This window comes from Myotis daubentonii, chromosome 18 (assembly GCF_963259705.1).
Source record: "Myotis daubentonii chromosome 18, mMyoDau2.1, whole genome shotgun sequence".
NCBI classification, from domain to species: Eukaryota; Metazoa; Chordata; class Mammalia; order Chiroptera; family Vespertilionidae; genus Myotis; species Myotis daubentonii.
Genome location: NC_081857.1, coordinates 3,056,640 through 3,075,483, shown reverse-complemented (window position 1 = coordinate 3,075,483; position 18,844 = coordinate 3,056,640). Strand labels below are relative to the sequence as shown.

At 58.2% G+C, this 18,844-nt stretch overlaps 1 protein-coding gene and 1 long non-coding RNA gene across 2 annotated transcripts in view; both read right to left on the bottom strand.

Moving 5' to 3' along the window:
• LOC132220664 (uncharacterized) overlaps positions 1-18,844 on the bottom strand; it is a 747,794-nt gene that overhangs the window by 534,410 nt on the left and 194,540 nt on the right. The window contains exon 2 of the long non-coding RNA XR_009449837.1: positions 15,807-15,828. This is a non-coding gene — a long non-coding RNA (uncharacterized LOC132220664). The remainder of the gene's footprint in view (positions 1-15,806; positions 15,829-18,844) is intronic.
• On the bottom strand, positions 1,027-10,975 carry LRRC52 (leucine rich repeat containing 52). The gene is made up of 2 exons (XM_059674293.1): positions 10,333-10,975; positions 1,027-1,352 (listed from the first exon to the last, which is right to left on the bottom strand). The coding sequence occupies exons 1-2, from the start codon at positions 10,952-10,954 to the stop codon at positions 1,027-1,029; spliced, it is 948 nt and encodes a 315-aa protein (XP_059530276.1). The 5' UTR covers positions 10,955-10,975.

Below are 18,844 nucleotides of genomic sequence, written 5' to 3'. Positions count from 1 at the left end.
CCACACTGGACTCCACCCATGAGAGGAAGTCTTCATGGTGCTGAGCCAATGACACTGGGTTTATCTGCTACTGCACAGCCCGTCCTAGCCCTGAGTGACAGGTGCATCCGAGGCCCTGCAGGGTCCCGCCTCCCTTCCCTCTGACACAGTCTCCCTTCCTTCCCTTCGCCTGGACCCCACTCTCAGGGCGCCAGCCCGAAGCTACCCACAGCGCGCTGGGCCCTCTGCTAGCCCGTCAGGAACCACAGCCACTCTCAGCACACAGGGCGCGGTGTGGGGGGCAGGCAGCCTGGATTCCGCCCTGTGCTGCCTCCCTTCAGCTGTGCGATCCTGAGCTGTTCACTTAGCCTCTCTGAGCTCCAGGAGAACAAGGCTGGCAACCACCTCCCGACCTGGCTGCTGAGGGCCGGCCCGGAGAACCTGTATGTGCGCCTCCCTCCTCTGCTCTGTGCAAGGCTCACACGACAGCTGCTGGTTATGTCGCTAGACATCTCTGGGGCGGAGGAGGGGGGTGGGTGGGTTGGGGGGGCAGCTTCCTGTGACTTCGGGTGGCTTTGCGGCTGCCTGGCCGGCCCCGGTCAGGTGCTGGACCTGCCCAGGCCTCACTGTCACTGTGAGCTCCTGTGAACGTTATGGGGCCACTGTGATCATCACGGGAGGGAGCGTGGAGGCGCCCGCGGGCGAATTTCTTAGTGTCAGCGCTTGTCAGTGTCCGGTATTTTTCTCCCCTTGATTCATTTTATGCTGGACCCCACTCCCCAATTGCTTACCCTCGGAGGGCTCATCTTCATCCTGTGCTCCCTGCCTCTCCCTCCATGGAGGGTGGCCTGGTGCTCATTAAACACCAGCTGCCTGCTTTGTGCGACTCCCTCAGCCCTGGATGCTGCACCCGTGTTTCCAGACTTTTCTGCCATTAAAACTTTATTTTACTAATAGGCTCCGGCCTCTACGACAGCTCCACAGGAGTGGGGCGGCGGGAGCGGGGTGCGGGGCTGGGAGGGCAGGCCTGAGAGTGGCCCCTGGCGCCTAGATCAGCTGAGGGAAGCCGTCCTGGCCCGAGTCCGACCTTCTCTGGAAAATGCGCCTGCTGACCTCCACGGGCTGCCCGTGATCGTCCTCGTCCTCTGCGTCGCTCGACTTGCGCCGGGCGTTCTGGTAGACCACGGCACACACGCCCGTGAGCCAGGCGGCCACGGTGCCCGCCGAGAAGATGCAGAAGCCGATGAGCAGCAGGAAGATGTAGTCCCGCCGGTCCAGGTGGGTGATGCACATGTACCGCAGCGGGTTCCCCACCTGTGTGATGGGCCAGCCGGCCAGCTCTGCGGGCTCCATGCACGTGGCGTTCTGATCATCTGGAGGAGAAGCACAGCAGGACATGGTGAATGCTGGAACCCCAGCGTCCTGAGGTCAAAGGGCACCTGTGAGGCGGCCTGGAGCCTGGCTGCTCAGGGTGTGGGCTGGGGGCATCACCTGGGCCTCATCAGAGGCAGCATCTCAGGCCCCGCCCAGCCCTCCTGGGTCAGGGTCTGCAGCTTCCTGAGACCCCAGGGGCTCTGTGGCATGAAGTTGGAGAAGCGTGGAGCCCAGGACCGCCTCCTGCCCCAGATTAGCTTCCTTCGGGTCACCTCCGAAAATGGGCTTTGCTCCCAACAGTCCTCAGAGATCCAGACCCCACAACAGGAGCGGGAGGGTTTGGAAACTTAGCAAGATGGCCATGGAGCGTGGACACTCCACAGCCCACCCCTGCACTCACCACCTCCCTCCCGCCCTCCCTCCCGGTGACCCAAGCTGTGTTTTTCTCTGCACTTGTGCCTGGGCCCAGCCAGGACCACAAAGGCCGCCCCAGGCATCACACGCCACTTGTCCCAATGCTCAGGGACCAGATTCCCGGGAAGCCTCCGTGGGTCCCTGTGCACTGCCTCCCCAGCCGGGAGGCACCAGTGGGGAGAGAGCCATCCGGGGAAGCGTCACTGGCTGGTCACATGGTCCACACGCATCTTCAGTCCTTTTTAGCAGCTGACTTTGCGACCCGGCTCCTTCCCTGAGCACCTCCCCCATCCGCCCTGTGGTCTTCAGAATAAAACAGGAAAAGAGGCTCTGCAGCCAGCGAGCCCAGGGTTCAAGTGCAGACTGTCACGCACGAATTTTGTACACATGGCGGGTGCCCGTTCTCCCCCCGAATCCCAGCCTCATCGCCGACGTGCAGAGAATGACACTCTTCTCAGAGTCCTGGCGAGGTGAGCTGCGGGGTGGGGTGGGGGTGGGGGGACAAGCTGCTGAATGCACTGCAGCATCACACCACGGGGCTTACACTCAGCGTGGGGCCGGGGCTGGAATTAGCAAAGCTCCAAGCCGAGCAGCGAAGATTGACCAAGTTCTGACGACATGCTAAGCGCTGCCCAAGTGCTCTCCCACGGAATTCTTAGAACCACCCGCACGCGGAACGTTATCCTGCTCCTTCACCCAGAAGGAAACAGACTCAGAGCTGGTGCGCATCTGGAAGGTTCTAGATACCCCAGGATTCAGGCAGCATGGAAGATGAGAACGTCTCACTGAGCGATCGCAGCGTGTTCTGCAGAAGTGGGAGCCTCAGAGCTGGTGCGGAGAGCAGCTCCCCCTAAACTCAGGGTGGGACTCAGACCCTGTGGGGCGCGGAGCTCCTCGCTCAGGAAGTGAGGGGCGTCGGGTTTCTGTTAGACTGAGAAGCAGGAGAAGGTGAGAAGGGAGCCGTGACTGGAGCTGACGGGGACCCGGCAGCGGGCGGGGTGGCAGGAGAGCGCGGCCAGGCTGAGGCTAGGTCCTGTCCGAGCTGGACGCTGCCCCTGCACGTGGCCGCTGGGACCCTGCACCTCCAGGGACACTGTGTCACCTCCAGGAGGGCCCCCGGGGTGTGTGGGGAGGGCTCCTCTGGGAGGGGATGCCGGCAAGGTGTCTGTGACAGAGGGGAGGAGAGGAAGGAAGGGAGCCCCTCTCTAGTCTTCGTGTGGACACCTGGGGCGCCCTCCCCAAGGTGATTGGTGGGAGAGGGAAGGGGCGGGTCCTGGGCCTCCCTCCAGGTTGCCGTCAGGGGCAGAGACACAGTGCTCCACACCTCGTGGTCAGCCCGGTTGGTCGGGGTGCTGGGAGGCCCGGGGTGTGGTGGGCCAGGCAGGAGGGGGCTCTGTCACCTGCCTGGGAACATGCAGACACAAATGGGAACATGCAGACACAAATAGGAACATGCAGACACAACATGGAACATGCAGACACAAATGGGAACATGCAGACACAACATGGGAACATGCAGACACAAATGGGTACATGCAGACACAACATGGGAACATGCAGACACAAATGGGTACATGCAGACACAAATGGGAACATGCAGACACAACATGGGAACATGCAGACACAAATGGGTACATGCAGACACAACATGGGAACATGCAGACACAAATGGGTACATGCAGACACAAATGGGAACATGCAGACACAACATGGGAACATGCAGACACAAATGGGAACATGCAGACACAACATGGAACATGCAGAGATGTGCCTGAGAAGGAAACGTGGGATTCCAGGGTCTGGGTGTGTCTGTGGTGGTGGAGGGGGGAGGTTTATCGAATTCCAAAGAGTTGGCTTTCAAATTGGGGCTCGGGCTGCAGAGAGGAGACTAAACATGAAACACTCATTTCCCCACTTGGAGCGCCACCTTGAAAGGAGCTCTTAGGCAGCGATTTCCGGGTGTGTGGGCTGCTCTTAGTGAGGGTGTGGGGGGCCCTGGGGAGGGCGCCTGGGTTTTTCTACCCACTTTCTCTCCCCCCTTCCCTGTCCCAGGGTGGTGCCAGCTGTCCCCCCTGCAGGCCCCTGTGCCCGCTTTCCCAGGTTCCCAGCAGTGGTCCCCTTCGCACACGCCTGGGATTTCCCTGCCGCAAGCACAGCTGTGCCCAGGGCTCTGGCTCAGAGTCTCCTCCTCCCCTGTGGCCTCGGATCACCTCGGGCACCTAGCCCGGCCCTGAGCCCGGAGCACCTGCCCTTTCCGCCTTCCCACCGACTTCTCAGCACTCCCGCTCCTGCCCCCTCCGTGCCTCCTGCCCCCCCAGGGCCTCCTGCCCCCTCAGGGTCTCCTGCCCCGCCTATGCTCTCGCCAGCCCAGAGCTGCCTTACACCTTTCCTTCCGCATCCAGCGCCTGCCCCCAAGTTTATGATCAGGTCCTCTCTGTCCTCTAAGGTCCAGTCTAAATGCACCCACTCTCAGGAGCCTTTCCCCAACTCACCCCGTCGCTCAGAGGGCACCCTGTCCCCAGCGCTGCCCACCTGCGGCATTTCTTCCTGTCACGTGGTGGTCATTCACCAGGAAAGGGTGCATTGTTTCCTACCCCACAAGCCGACTTTAGCTCCTGTAACCCGTGTCTGATCATTATCCTTCCTGTTAATAGGAACTGCCATTCATTGAGAGAAGTAGTTGATTTTTAAATACTTGGGGGATTCGATAGTAATATTTTTATTATTGAGTTCTAGTTTAATTCTACTGCGGTCAGAGACATACTCTCTATGATTCAAGCCTTTGGAATTGATTGAGAATTTGCTTTATGGCAGAGGATAAAGTCAGTTTCAGTGCATTTGGCATGTGTCCTGAAAACATGTTCTGTCTTTATTAGGTACATTGTTGCACGGATGTCAATTAGGTTGTGGTTTCACAGAGCTCTTCTATTTCGTCATCGACTTTTGATCTGTTCTGACTTTTATGGACTTTATTGGCTTTTCAGAACTGTCGTCTCTGAGCTGCTATTCGTCGATTAGCTGTGCATTCGTTATTGAGAGAAATGCGGTCATCGAACCTGTGAGGCAGGAGGTTGTGGTTCGATTCTGGTCAGGGGACATGCCCAGGTTGTGGGCTCGATTCCCACTGGGCGTGTGCAGGAGGCAGTCAATCTATGATTCTCATCATCGATGTCCTGCTCTCTCTCTCCCTCTCCCTTCCTCTCTAAAATCAGTAAAAATATTAAAAATAATAACGTCACCAGTTCAGTGTGCATTTGCCGATGTCTCCCTATGGTTCTGTCTCGTTTAGCTTCACGAACTTTCAAGCTAAGCTATTAGATGCAGGAAGTTACACCTGACATCTCTTCCTGGACAGTCACCCTTTCTCACTGAACTTTTCCTCATCATCTCAAGTTCTTGCCTCACGGTCTCCTTTGTTTGGTGACATTAGAGGGCCGTATGGAATCTCCTCGGCCAGGCTCCCCCTTGTGTGTCCTTTCCCACCCTTTTACGTTCAACCTTCCCACGTTCCTACATTTAAGGTATAGTTTTGTGAGCAGCATGGAGCTGGATTTTGCTTTCCACCCAGTCTAGCGAACCGTGCATTTGAATCAGCCCGTTAGCATTTCTGTTGGTTTCTGTTCACCCTACTTATTTGCGACCCTTTCCCTCCACTTTGCTGCTTTCTGTTGTGTCATGTCATTTCCTTTTCTTTAATTACCCATCCTTCCCCTCGTCTGGTGTGACGGCGTAGAGGCTATAGAGCCATCTGCTGGCCTGGAGTGCCTGACGTGTAGTTAGTTTTACAACCTAACCCGTCACCCCACGGGTAGCTGTGACTATTCCCAGGCTACAGAGTGAAGACGTCGTTTGTAAAGTATCCCCTCTCTGGCTCGCCTGATCTCCTTGCCTCTGACCAAGAGCTACCAGGCAGCGTGTGCACATGTGCACTGCACGACCCCGGGCCTCGTTCACGGCACACAGCTGACCGGGCCCATGCAGTCCCTCGCTCCGCCCATTCCACGGGCCAGGGCATTCGCCCCAGTTAAAGCTCCCAGGTGTAATTACAGGCGTCATTAATGTTTAAATTCTCCCTGCAAATAGTTCCTAAGGAGACATAACCCACCCCTTGTTTACATCCACATGTAGCACGCTGCGCACAGGTGGGAGCCCTGTGCCAGAATCCGATGCCGGGAAGCAAGAGTTTCTGGGCCCAGAGCCACAGCTGCTCGTGCAGGCGCCCAGGGAGCCTGAACCCCATGGATCCGAGAACTGCTTCTTCCCTGGTCTATAGAAGGGACCGTGGCTCAGCATACATTGCATGCTCCCCAGAAAGTCACCACAGCCCTTTGTGGCTGGTCCCCTGGCCCTTTCCAGCTGCTCCCACATGCTGCTGGGCCACCTCCGGCACGGGGCGCTCTTCCCCCAGAGGGAGACGAGGAGGCCCGATGGCTGCTTTGGCCCACCGTCCGCTGCTGCCCTGCAGGCCTGAGTACATGGGAACCCGAGGGGCCATGCCTGGAGGCCTGGCCTTCCTGAGCTCCCAGGAACCTAGGTCACCTGCTCAGGGATCCCACTGGGACTGAGTCCGGGAGAATCACCAGGACCCTTCCGGAACCGCACTGGCCCCCCATCGCTTCTTGGATTTTCTGGATGGCGCAGGGTCATCAACTCAGCTGTAGCACCAGCTGACAGCTGGAGGGAGCCAGGCCAGGTGCCAGTGAGAAGGTGGGGGCCATGCTGGCGGAGCACTCGCCAGCCAGGAATGCCTGCTTCCGGCTCCCCGGCTCCCCGGCTCTCCGCCAGTCTGCCCACTGCAATCCCTGATGGAGGAGTTTGTCAGCGGAGAGTGCGGGGACCTGAATTCATTCTGGAAATCTACGTTTTGGCAAGTCATGGGTGACTTTCTACTTTCTGGGTTGAAATGTGGCCATTGTCCAACGACAGCAGCTTTGAACGCGGGACTAAGATGTTCTCTGCTCAGACGCCCTCAAATGACTTGGACCCGAAGCAGCCAGGCCCGAGCCATCTGCCCCCTGCAGACGTCCCAGGGGGCTCCGCCCGGCCTCTTGGCACTGCTGCCCAGACCTCACCCCAGCAGGACTGCCCAGGACCATGACTGAGAACCAACACAGGGCCCTGTCCTGAAACTGTCCCCTCCCGCCCCTGGTACCTGCCCCTTCTGCGTTCTCACTGTTTCTGACTGTCCCCTGTCACATCGCAAATGCCCATGAGGCAGGTGTTTCGTAACATCATCAACCACTAACATCGCAGCGCAGGTCATGTTGGAGCAGCCGCCGAGGGTCTGGAACACAGGACATGGTCACAGGGTCCTCAGAACGTGGCCGAGGCACACCTGTGCCCCCAGCTCTCTGGTCAGACTCTCTTAACTTGGGGTTCCTGGCTTGTTAGAGCTTGAGAACCGCTGGTTAAGCAGGTCAGGCCTGGGAGGAAAGTCGGGCGCCTGTGGGTGGGGGTTGGAGGCGTTGTCCTGGTCAAGTAGAGGCAGGAAGACAGGAGTTCCCCCGGGAGGGCAGACTTAGAGGCTGCCTGCTTCGCGATCACACCCCTTAACTGTGTGACCAGGGCTTCATCTCTCCGGACACCCCCCCTCGGCACCGCCCCACCGAGGCACAGCTGGGACCCTGTCTGCTGACCACGAGCTCCCCCTCACTTCCTCCAAGGGCATCTTCTCTCTGTTTTGGTCCTTGGGCTGCCAGCCAGAAGGGGCCTTAGCGAGTGTCTCATCCGGCTCCCCTACCCCGAGCACAGAGGGACTTGGAGACTCAGAGGGGCCTTGCCCCGAGCCACCCGGGCAGCGCGGGCACCAGGACGTGCTCTGGCTCTGTTTTCTCTCACTGTGTCCCTAGACTGTCTCAGTGAAGACAGGAATTACGCCTCGTCCTCTGTGATAAAGGACCCCAGCAGCTTGGCCACGTAGTGCACACACATCCAGAGCGTGAGCCGAGTGGACTGTGGGCTGCCCCATGGCAGTGGGGAGTGCTGAACTTGGATGTGGGAGAGCTCCATGCTGTGAGGAGCTGGATTCTTTTTTTTTTTTTTAATATATTTTATTGATTTTTTACAGAGAGGAAGGGAGAGGGATAGAGAGTTAGAAACATTGATCAGCTGCCTCCTGCACACCCCCTACTGGGGATGTGCCTGCAACCAAGGTACATGCCCTTAACCGGAATTGAACCCAGGACCCTTCAGTCCTCAGGCCGATGCTCTATCCACTGAGCCAAACTGGTCAGGGCAAGGAGCTGGGTTCTTAAGCAGCCTGTATTCAAAGGTGGCCTGATCAATGCGGTAGCCACTAGCCATTCCCGTGGCCGTTTAGATGAATTGAAATGAAGTAAAATGGGAAATTCGGTTCCTCAGTTGCACTGGCCATATTTCAAGAGTGCAGTGGCCCCACATGGCCCCTGGACTGGACAGCTCGGATCTAGATGGTCTCCACCGGGCAGCGCTGGACCGGACCTTGGGGTGGCAGGGCAGGGGATGCAGAGGCCGGGTCCTTCAACCCAGGAGCGTAGCGTCACGTGTGCTTCTGAGAGCATCCCCAGGGGCTCCGACCCGTCCCGCGAGGGAGCGCTGTCCGTCGGAGCTCAGTGGCCCTCCCACCTTCCAGTAGCAGCAGCGACTGGAACATTAGAGTCCGGCAGGAGCTGTCCTCTTTGCTGGCCTCGGTGGGTCTGTTCTAACTGCGAGAGCGCCCGGCAGCCGGCACACGACCGCGCACCTCCACTGCTGGGTGTGCGGGCTCTGGAGTGAGTCCTGAACTCCGAGAACTGCTGGTTGTCAGTGCATCTGGTGACTAACTCATCGGAGGGTTTCTTTAGGTAAGACTTTTGGTAATAGCATCAAAGTTTCGATATTCCTACTCAGTGAGTTATCCTGAAGTCTGAAGAGTGGAGCACCCTCTACAGCCGCTCTGGGGGGCGAGTTTAGCGGACAGGTGACCTGGGAAAGACTCACCGTTGCCCTGCCTGGCGCCTTTTGTTTTAGGGCCTCTCCATTCTTCCCTGGACCCCAACTTCCTTCAAGGTTCCAGGGTAAGCTCTCCCGGGAATTCCCTCCTCCCTCTCAGAGAGCTAATAAAGGGTTAGGGGCACTTGTATCATTTGGGCCAGAAGTTCATGTAGTTTTGTAGGGTCCTCTTCTAGGTCAGGGCACTTTGGGGACTCAGAGGGTGAATCTGAAATGGCTAATTTCAGCCCCGTGGGAGCAGGGGAGGGGAGATCCTGGGGCAAAGGTATTGCTCGGTTCTCTCCACATCCCCAGATTCTTTCTCCCCGGGCCGTGTCTGCCCACAGTGGGGCTGCCCTCCTTGCCCTCGTCCATAGAAAGCCACCTGTGTGTCCACACCTGTTTCTGGAGGTGGGGCTTGTCTTTAGGTGACGATTCAGTTCCAGACTCAGCAACAGCCACCTGGCTCTGCTGACCACGCCCCAGTCCCATGGCCCAGGCTGAGGCCAAGCCTTGATCTGGGCTTAGGTTTTGTTCTCAGGGTCTGAACTCCTGTGTCCATAACCTGCCCAATAGCCCAGCTCAGTCCTAGGTAGGTTGGGCTGAGAGATGAGGGAGGAGGCACCGGGGAGCCCAGGGGCCATGGCAGGAGGGTGGGGACAGTGGGTAGAAATCTACCAGATGAGATTTGGGAATCTGCCTGTGACACTGACAGCTCCCTGCTGGGACGGTGGCACGCGTGGCCCATTCTCCCAATTCAGGCCGCCCCCGTCTGCCTTACGAGGGGAGCACCTTGAAGACAAAGGCGCTGTCTTATCAAAGTCTGTCCCCGGCCTCGCCCTCCCCGTCTCTCCCTGTCCAGGTGCTCACGTGTCCCGCCTTGCCTATCAAACTTCCCCCTCTATACATCGTACTATGGATTTTCTACTGCCTGTGAGTGACTGAGGGCACTTAGGTCCCGAAACAGCGGGTCACTGAGCCTAAACAGTTCCCGTGGAATACAGTGGCCCTGTATTACTTTGCCCTACTGGTCCTGTACCATTTCCACACACACTGTTTCATGGTGTCACGACACCTCTGTATGTTTGGTAACATTATTGTCCCCACTTTATGGATCAGGAAACTGAGGCTCAGAGAAATTGAGTTTCCCAAGGGCAGCTAATGGGCAAGTGCTGAGTTTGGGGCTAGAGTTCAGCTCTTTGAATTCCTTATTGCCTCTCCAGTCAACTCAAGGATGGCCCTGCAGAGCAGTAAGAATGCTTCCAATCAGCTTCACCCTGATGGCCCTCCCATCCTGACCGGCTCTTTTTCTATGTCATCATTATTATTTTAAAATATTTTTTTTATTGATTTTAGAGAGAGGGAGTGAGAGAGATAGAGACATCGATGAGAGAGAAATATCCATCAGCTGCCTCCTGCACGCCCCCTACTGGGGATCCATCCCGCAACCCGGGCATGTGCCCTGACCGGGGATCGAACCTGTGATCTCCTGGTGCATGGGACGACACTCAACCACTGAGCCACACCGGCCAGGCCTGGACATCTTATGACTTCCCTTTTCTGGAACCCACGGGTCCGACACCAGCACACCCTCCCCCACACCCAGCGCGTCCTCACCTGGGTGGTTCAGATGGGTCACGATTAAGTAGATGGTGAAGTCCAGGAGGGAGCAGTTGCACTTCCAGGGGTTCCCGCTCAGGTACAGGGTCTGCAGGGTGAGGAGGTTTTGGAAGGCGCTGTGGTCCAAGGTCTGCAAGCCGGTGTTCCTGAGGTCCAGGTGCCTCAGAGAGCTGGTGTTGGCAAAGGTGTACCTATTCAGAGCGAGCAGGTGAGGGTTGTTGGAGATGTTCAGCTGCACCAGGTTGCTGAGCATGGAGAAGCTGTACGGGGAGACCCAGCTCAGGTTGTTGGAGCTGAGATCCAAGTAGAGGAGCCTGAAGACCCCGATGAAGGTGTAATCCATCACCTCGCTGATCAGGTTGTCCCGACAGTCCAAGTAGACGAGGTCGCTGAGGAGGCCTAGGTTCATGGCTGGCAAATAGGTGATGCTGTTGTTGTTCAGGAAGAGCCGCCGGGTGCTCAGGGGGATGTCAGGGGGGTACTCCTTTAACTGGGCCCCCGAGCAGATCACCTCCTGGGCTTGACACTGACAGCTAGGTGGACACTTGGACCCCGACACCAGTCCCATTCCAAAGGAAAAGAGTAACCACCTGGGCCCAGGGCCCGAAGCAGGGGACATAGTAGGCAGCCACGCGTGACTGCTCTCTCCTTCCACCTTCTGGGACAGGCCGGCTGTCCCTCCGAAGGCTGCGGGGCGGGCGGGGGAGGGGCGCCGGAAAGAACTAGCAGTCTAGTTTTGTGCGAAGCGATTTTCCATTACAGGAGACGTGAACAGAAGCTGAAACGCGAGGCCAGCCCTGCGCTTCCCCGCCCGCCCAGCCAGGTGGCTGGCTCCCAGGCTGCTCCTGGAAGCCTGCCCGCAGGGCTCTGAAAGCTCTCACCCTGGCCCTGTGTCTGCCAGTGAAGGGGAGCCAGGGGGCAGCCACGTGACAATGGGGTGGCCAGTTGACCCCTTTGTGATGTCAGCAGGCTCAGGGGACTGCCTGGCTGAGGAGCAGGCCCTGCCTCTCCTGGGTGTGTGTGGGGGGGTTTGTGTGTAAGGGGCTGTCCCTGGGGGTGTGGGGCTGCAGTGTGTGTGTGGTCAGGTTACACTGGGCCCCTAACCCACGGGCCGGGGAGGGAACAGGGAGGTCTCCCGTCCAACTCACTTCCTTCCTGAGGCGCCTGAAGTGACTTGGGTTCCTCCTCAGAGGGGCTTTCCCTTGGGTCTTGAGAGAGAGGGTGCCGTGTTTTGGGTGTTGTCAGAGAAGACGGGGCGGGGGAGCCTCCTCTGAAACGAGCCAGGGCGCCCTCTGACTGCTCTCCGGTTTGCACAGCGCCGCCTGCATTTGCAACATATGGGTGCGCTGGTGTTTTTAAAACCATTTGAATAAGTATGAGCTACTCTCAACACAAAACCCAAATGTATTTTAAAAATCTGAGTGCATTGATATAAACCATCTCTTAGCGTTTGTATTCTCCTAAGACTTTTAAAATTGTGAGTGCGTCTAGCGTGAGTTACCTGCTGGGTCTTTGGGCCGGATGGAGGGGAGAGCCCCTTAAGGTTAGAATGTGTCATCCACTTAAGAAAATAGGATTTCATTCTTTAAAACATTCAAATCGAACTTAGCTGTGATTATTAATAAAGTAATGAAGGCTATATTTAGCTCAGCAGTGCCTGGCCCCTGGTGGGTCATAAATATTTATTGAGCGGCGGATGCGTGCACGTCTCCGGTGGTTGGTCCTGTCTCCCGCTGCGGTGCCAGGAGAGCCATGAATAAGCCCCGGTGGACAGCGGCCATGGCCGACGCCTGATTGTTTACTCAGCATTCCTCGGTGGCGGCCGCGAATTAAGATGATGGCTTGGGAGTGTTTACCAAATTGAAAGTGACCTTATTTAAGTAGAAAATGCAAACACTTAAAATAATGACCCAGATGATCATTGTACTAATTGAAGCAGGGTTCGATTGATTGGGGCTCACCCGCTCCCTATAATTAAAAACAAGCTCCTCGCTGGATCTCACATGATTGCCCAGGAGAGAACCTGGCGCAGGACGGCCATGGCGCAGAGTTAATGCCCAGGCCCTGGTTTTCCGTGGGCCCAGGGCTGGGGCTGTGGTTAGGCGGCGGGCTGCAGGGATGCTTTCCTCAGCATAGGCTGTCTCCTTTTTTAAAAAAGTTGAATTTGTTGGGGTGACATTGGTTAATGAAATTATATAGGTTTCAGGGGTACAGTTCTATAAACATCTGTATATTGTGTTGTGTTCACCACCCCAAGTCCAGTCTCCTCCCATCGCCATGTATCCCTCCTCCCCGTCTCCCACCGCCCCACCCCTGCCCTCTGGTAAGCGCCACACCGCTGGCTGGCTAGGTGGGTTCAGTTGCTGTTTTGCTGACTCCCTTGGTTGTGTCCCCTTCTCATGGGAGCTGGCGCGGCCGGACCTGCGGAGGTGCTGAGATCTCACTGACTCCACCTCTTCTTTCACGCCCTCTTCCTCTTCCCGCCTCTTCCTTTCTTCAGGGGGCCTGTGTCTCCAGGTCACCCCATTTGATTCCCAGCCCGAGGCAGTCGCCCTGGGCTCAGGCTTACCTGTCTGGCCCTATGATTCCAAGAGCTTCCGCTTAGCAAGGCCTCGGTGAGGAAAGCACGCCAGCTCTGTGGGCCGTCCCGAGGACCGGCTGAACCAATGGCTGCCCCCAGCCGTCCTGTCACTGGAGCGGCTGTGCGTTTGGTCCTGAAGTCTGAACACCTGGGGTAGTCTCAGCTTTGCCCTTTAGACCAGATCTCGCCAATGTTTCTCATTTTGAAATTTACCTTTCTTTCTTTTTTTAAATCCTCACCGAGGATATTTTTCCATTGATTTTAGAGAGAGTGGAAGAGAGAGGTAAAGACAGAGAGAAACATTGATGTGAGAGAAACACATCGATTGGTTGCCTCCTGCATGCAGCCGACCGGGGTCTGGGCCGGGGAAAAGCCTGCAACCAAGGCGTGTGCCCTTGACCAGAATCGAACCCGGGACTCTTCAGTCTGCAGGCCTAGGCTCTATCCACTGAGCCGCACCGGCTAGGGCTCATTTTGATTCTGAGTAAATATTTGTTACCCGGAGGATGGGTGGGCCAGTCAGGGGAGAGTAGAGAACATGGCAGAATCTCAGACTCCCTAAGATCTTTCTTCAAGGAACATCTTAGAAGACTTATTTCAGGGATCCTGCCTTGGGAGTTTCGGACTGGGCTCCTTGCCCTTGTTCAGTTGCTGAGCAGCTCTGGCCTTTATTTTTCTCATCTCTTATCGAGGGAGCAGACTGGATAACCCCCGACTCTCCTAGGACTTCCACATTCCTGCTTGTGGCGAAGGTTTCCGGCCCCACCCAGCAGGGGGCGTGTTTCAGGGCCCACCTACCCCGCTCCGCACAGCATCATGGCCCACCTGTCAGGCGGCTGCAGACGGAACTTGCCCCCGCAGCCAGCGGCTCCTGCAGCATCAGCCACAGCTGGGCTGCTCTTGGTGCGGGTGGCTGTTAGGTGCGGTCAGCCCTAGGCGGCCATGTGACCGTCCTGCCGCCAGCACGGTGGGTGTCGCATGAGCATGTGGAAGCCCCTAGGTCAGGGCAGTCTCTACCTGAGTCCACCTTGGGCAGGCGCCTACTTTTAGTCACATCTGATGGGGACACTGTCTTCCCAGCTCAGGGATCCTCTCAGATGCCAGCTCTCTCCAGACCCAGAGACAGGTGGGCACAGCCCAGTGTTGTCAGGGGGAAGGGCAGGTGACACAGAGCAAAGGGACCCCCTTTGGAGCAGTGGGTGGCTGTGCAGTGGGACTTAGAGACCTACTGGGACCTGGATTTCCTTTCTGTGAACCCAGCCAGGTGCTCCCCAGGGCCCCTCCCCAAGTGTAAAGCTCCATCCGGGCCAGTCTGTGCAGGCAGGGGACCGAGGCTTGAAGCATCAAGGCCCAAGCCCTGAGGACAGAGACTCAAGTGACGACACGGTGCTGGCCCAGGGTGAGCGCCTCTCAGTGTTGGCCAGCGAACACCCCGCAGGTGCAGGGTCACGTGCCAGGGAAATGGATTTGGGCAGACTGTTATTTCTCATGAGAAGAACAGAAACAAATGCACGTGCCCCTTTATTAAGTTCAAGTTCCAGGTTCACCCACCCTGGCACCCAAGTCCGTGCTGTGCTCTGCTTCCCGGCAGGGGGTGTGGGTTCAGGTCTAAAGAACATTTTCAGGGACAGGGTAGCCTGTCCCCCACGTGCTCCCCTGAGGGGCGCTATGGTATCCAGTTCACGCAGACTTTTGACACCACCGGGTCCTTTCCAGGGGATGGGCTGGGAAGCCCCTGACCAAGGTCATCCCGGAAGAGAAAAAAGTTCCCAAACATGCGGGAGGCGGTGGCTCCAGGCCAGATGTATGGACCTCGATCTGGTGTATCTCCACGCAGCTGGGTCTGTTTCTAGACAAGCTGGTGGGGACTATTTTTGTCTTTTCCCTTCAGCTGCCTGCACCACTGCCACTGGCTCAGGAGGTCGTCCCCGCCCGCAAGGCAGGCCGGAGGGCACCACTCCCACGTGCTCCCAGGGAGGCCTGTCTCCCATGTGCTCCCAGGGTAGTCTGTCCCCCACGTGCTCCCAGGGTGGCCTGTCCCCCACGTGCTCCCCTGAGGCCTGTCCCCCACGTGCTCCCCGGGAGGCCTGTCCCCCACGTGCTCCCCTGAGGCCTGTCCCCCACGTGCTCCCCGGGTGGCCTGTCCCCCACGTGCTCCCCCGGTGGCCTGTCCCCCACGTGCTCCCCTGGTGGCCTGTCCCCCACGTGCTCCCCTGAGGCCTGTCCCCCACGTGCTCCCCTGAGGCCTGTCCCCCACGTGCTCCCCTGAGGCCTGTCCCCCACGTGCTCCCCTGAGGCCTGTCCCCCACGTGCTCCCCCGAGGCCTGTCCCCCACGTGCTCCCCTGGTGGCCTGTCCCCCACGTGCTCCCCTGAGGCCTGTCCCCCACGTGCTCCCCTGAGGCCTGTCCCCCACGTGCTCCCCTGAGGCCTGTCCCCCACGTGCTCCCCTGGTGGCCTGTCCCCCACGTGCTCCCCTGAGGCCTGTCCCCCACGTGCTCCCCTGAGGCCTGTCCCCCAAGTGCTCCCCGGGTGGCCTGTCCCCCACGTGCTCCCCCGGTGGCCTGTCCCCCACATGCTCCCCCGAGGCCTGTCCCCCACGTGCTCCCCTGAGGCCTGTCCCCCACGTGCTCCCAGGGAGGCCTGTCCCCCACGTGCTCCCCTGAGGCCTGTCCCCCACGTGCTCCCAGGGAGGCCTGTCCCCCATGTGCTCCGCATTAAACTGCTCGGCAGCTCTGCCACCTGGAGCCACCCCAGAGGATGCCTTGCAACTGAGCCTCGTTTTGAGGGGGTTGGGCCACTACTTCAGCTCATAACAAATCTATGTACTGTACTGTAGTGGTCACTGTGCCTGATACTCACGTTGGGACCCAGTTTGTGATCTGGGAGGACGCTCCTGGCAGCTGCTGGGGGTCTCTCACGGGCAGACGCTGGGATGGAGCCTGAGCTTTGAAATGAGCGGTTTGGGCAGGCGCCCAGCTCCTCCGGGCAGTGGTTTCCTCTTAGATAGACAGGGATGACGACGACAGCTCTTCCAGGGCTCTGATCAAGACCGCGTGTGATTGGATGTGAGACAGTCACGGTCACGAATCGCCCGGGTCAGACATGTGATCCTCCCAGCAAGCCAGTGCGTCAAATGGAGAAGCTGCCCGGGCGCCCCTTGCTGAGGTCACGAGCTGGTGGCTGAGGGAGGCAGGGGTGGCCCAGCCAGTTTTACTCCTGAGCGTGAGCCCGAGTTATTCAGTGTGTCCACCCGCACCCGCACCCGCACCCGCGCAGACCCGCGGAACGACCACTGCTGTACCTGCAGGCGCCGGGGGAGGACTCCCCGTCCACGCTCCGGGCACCTGGCCTCCAGGCCGAGCAAACCACGGCTGCAGGGCCCGTTCCCCCTGGGGCTCCTGTCCTGCAGGAGGCTCACGACACTTTCCGCTCTAAACTCCTGCCTCCCCTTTGAGATCGTCTCCTGTCATTTTCTTCGTTTTACAGGCGAGGGATCTAAAGGCAAAAATAACTTGCTAATCTCACTCAAAAAGTGAGTGCGCAGCAGCAACAGCCGACTTACCGCCGCCTGAGGCGACACGAGTCCCTGCGTAGCGGCTCCTGGAGGGAGGGTTCCTTCCAAGGGTCTGGAGCATGTGTGTCCATGGCAACCCTGGGCCCCGCGCAGCTATCAGAGCCCCTGGGAGTGCTACGGAGGCCTCCCCAGAGCAGGTGTGTGCCCCCGCCCACCCCCCCCCCCCCCCGCCTACTCCTCAGAGCAATGCTGATGCTAAAGTCCCATCGCAGAAGGCCTTGGGGGGGCCTCTCAGGGGACCTACCCTCCCACAGGCTCCCAGCCCTGTCTCCTCAGCACCCCTTGTGGACGGGTTTGTAAGAAAACATGTAACGGGAGGTAAAAACTTTGATTGCAACTGCCACAGGCAGGTGTTAGAGGTCTCTCTCTGTGACCCGGGCCAGCTTGGCAGGTGACTGGAAACCGAAAAGGAAGGCATTGGCCCTGAGCCGGGCTGTGCAGCTGTATGGATGGCTGTTTTCCTTAAAAGGCCGTTAATGTTTGGGCCCGGCCGGCGTGGCTCAGTGGTTGAGCATGGACCTATGAACCAGGAGGTCACAGTTAGATTCTGGGTCAGGGCACATGCAGGGTGTGGGCTCAACTCCCAGTAGGGGGCGTGCAGGAGGCAGCCGATCAATGATTCTCTCTCATCCTTGATGTTTCTATCTCTCTCTCCCTTCCTCTCTGAAATCAATAAAAATAATAGTAATAAAAACGAATACTGTATATGGTCCCATTCTTTTTTTGTAACTACCAAAGTTTATTTAGCTTAATAAGTTGCAGAGCAAATAATACATGTGTAATGTATGCATTATGTGTGCACACACACATGCATCTATTGCATTCCTCATTTAACCATGTGGAGCTTTGAAAACTTTATCTGTTCCCATTCTTTTTTTAAAAAAATATATTTTATTGACTTTTTTCAGACAGGAAGGGAGAGGGATAGAGAGTTAGAAACATCGATGAGAGAGAAACATCAATCAGCTGCCTCCTGCACACTCCCTACTGGGGATGTGCCCACAACCAAGGTACATGCCCTTGACCGGAATTGAACCTGGGACCCTTGAGTCCACAGGCTGACGCTCTATCCACTGAGCCAAACTGGTTAGGGCTGTTCCCATTTTTAAGGACAGAGGGCCAGTATCATTTGGGGGGGAAAAAGGCCATTAATGTTTGGGAAAGGCTGGTTTCCAGCAATAAATGGCCATTTTTATCATGACTTTTCCCAAAGGACGAATGGGAAAATGGGCCGAACCGGAACTCTGAGGAGGAGGCTCCGGCTCCTGCGGGCCTGGCAGGAGCATAGGTACTTTCAGGGCCAGGCACCGCTGCCCGCTGCCCGCTGCCCGCTGCCCGCTGCCCACTGCCCGCTGCCCGCTGCCCCCTGTGGGCTCCTTATAGCACTTCACTTCCTGTGCTCTGAACAGTTACAGGTGGGAGGGGAGCAGGGAGCCCAGCTTGCTGACTGTGATGAGCACCGTGGCTCCCACGGGGCCTGCTGCCCAGCCCAGCGCTTGTCCATGAGGGCGCCGTGAGGGCACTGTCGCCCGGCACCCCTCCCTCCGACGTCCTTAGGTTGTTAGACTCAGTCTCAGAGGCTGGATGGCTATCTGTCCGGGGCCTTCAGCCTCTGCTTCATGTACCTTGTGCCTTCCTCCTGGGGAGCTTGCTCCAAAGTCCCTCCTCTCCAGACTGCGGGGCTGAAAGGTCAGAGAAGTGCCACCTGAGAACCCTGGGCCACACGTCCTGCTGTGTCCCTCGGCCACTCCCCGTCACCCCCGTTTCCCCAGCTCACAGCTGCCGTGCTTCTGTGCAGACACGCGCGGCGGTTCTCTCTGAGACAGATTCTTCTGCTGTTGCCCTAGTAACAGAATTATTAAGCCAGTTTCCCGGGAGTATGTGTGCCTGGTGAGGTAACGTCTGTCACATCCCGCTCCTCACCCACCCCGAGCCCGGGCTCCAGCCTCTGTGCCTCACATCTAGGCGCCCAGCTCCTCCCTGGCCTCTGTGCTCCTGCCCGCCCTCCCAGCTCCTCCCTGGCCTCTGTGCTCCTGCCCGCCCTCCCAGCTCCTCCCTGGCCTCTGTGCTGCCCACCCTCCCAGCTCCTCCCTGGCCTCTGTGCTGCCCACCCTCCCAGCTCCTCCCTGGCCTCTGTGCTGCCCACCCTCCCAGCTCCTCCCTGGCCTCTGTGCTCCTGCCCACCCTCCCAGCTCCTCCCTGGCCTCTGTGCTCCTGCCCACCCTCCCAGCTCCTCCCTGGTCTCTGTGCTGCCCACCCTCGCAGCTCTTCCCTGGCCTCTGTGCTCCTGCCCACCCTCCCAGCTCCTCCCTGGCCTCTGTGCTGCCCACCCTCCCAGCTCTGCAAGGCCTGT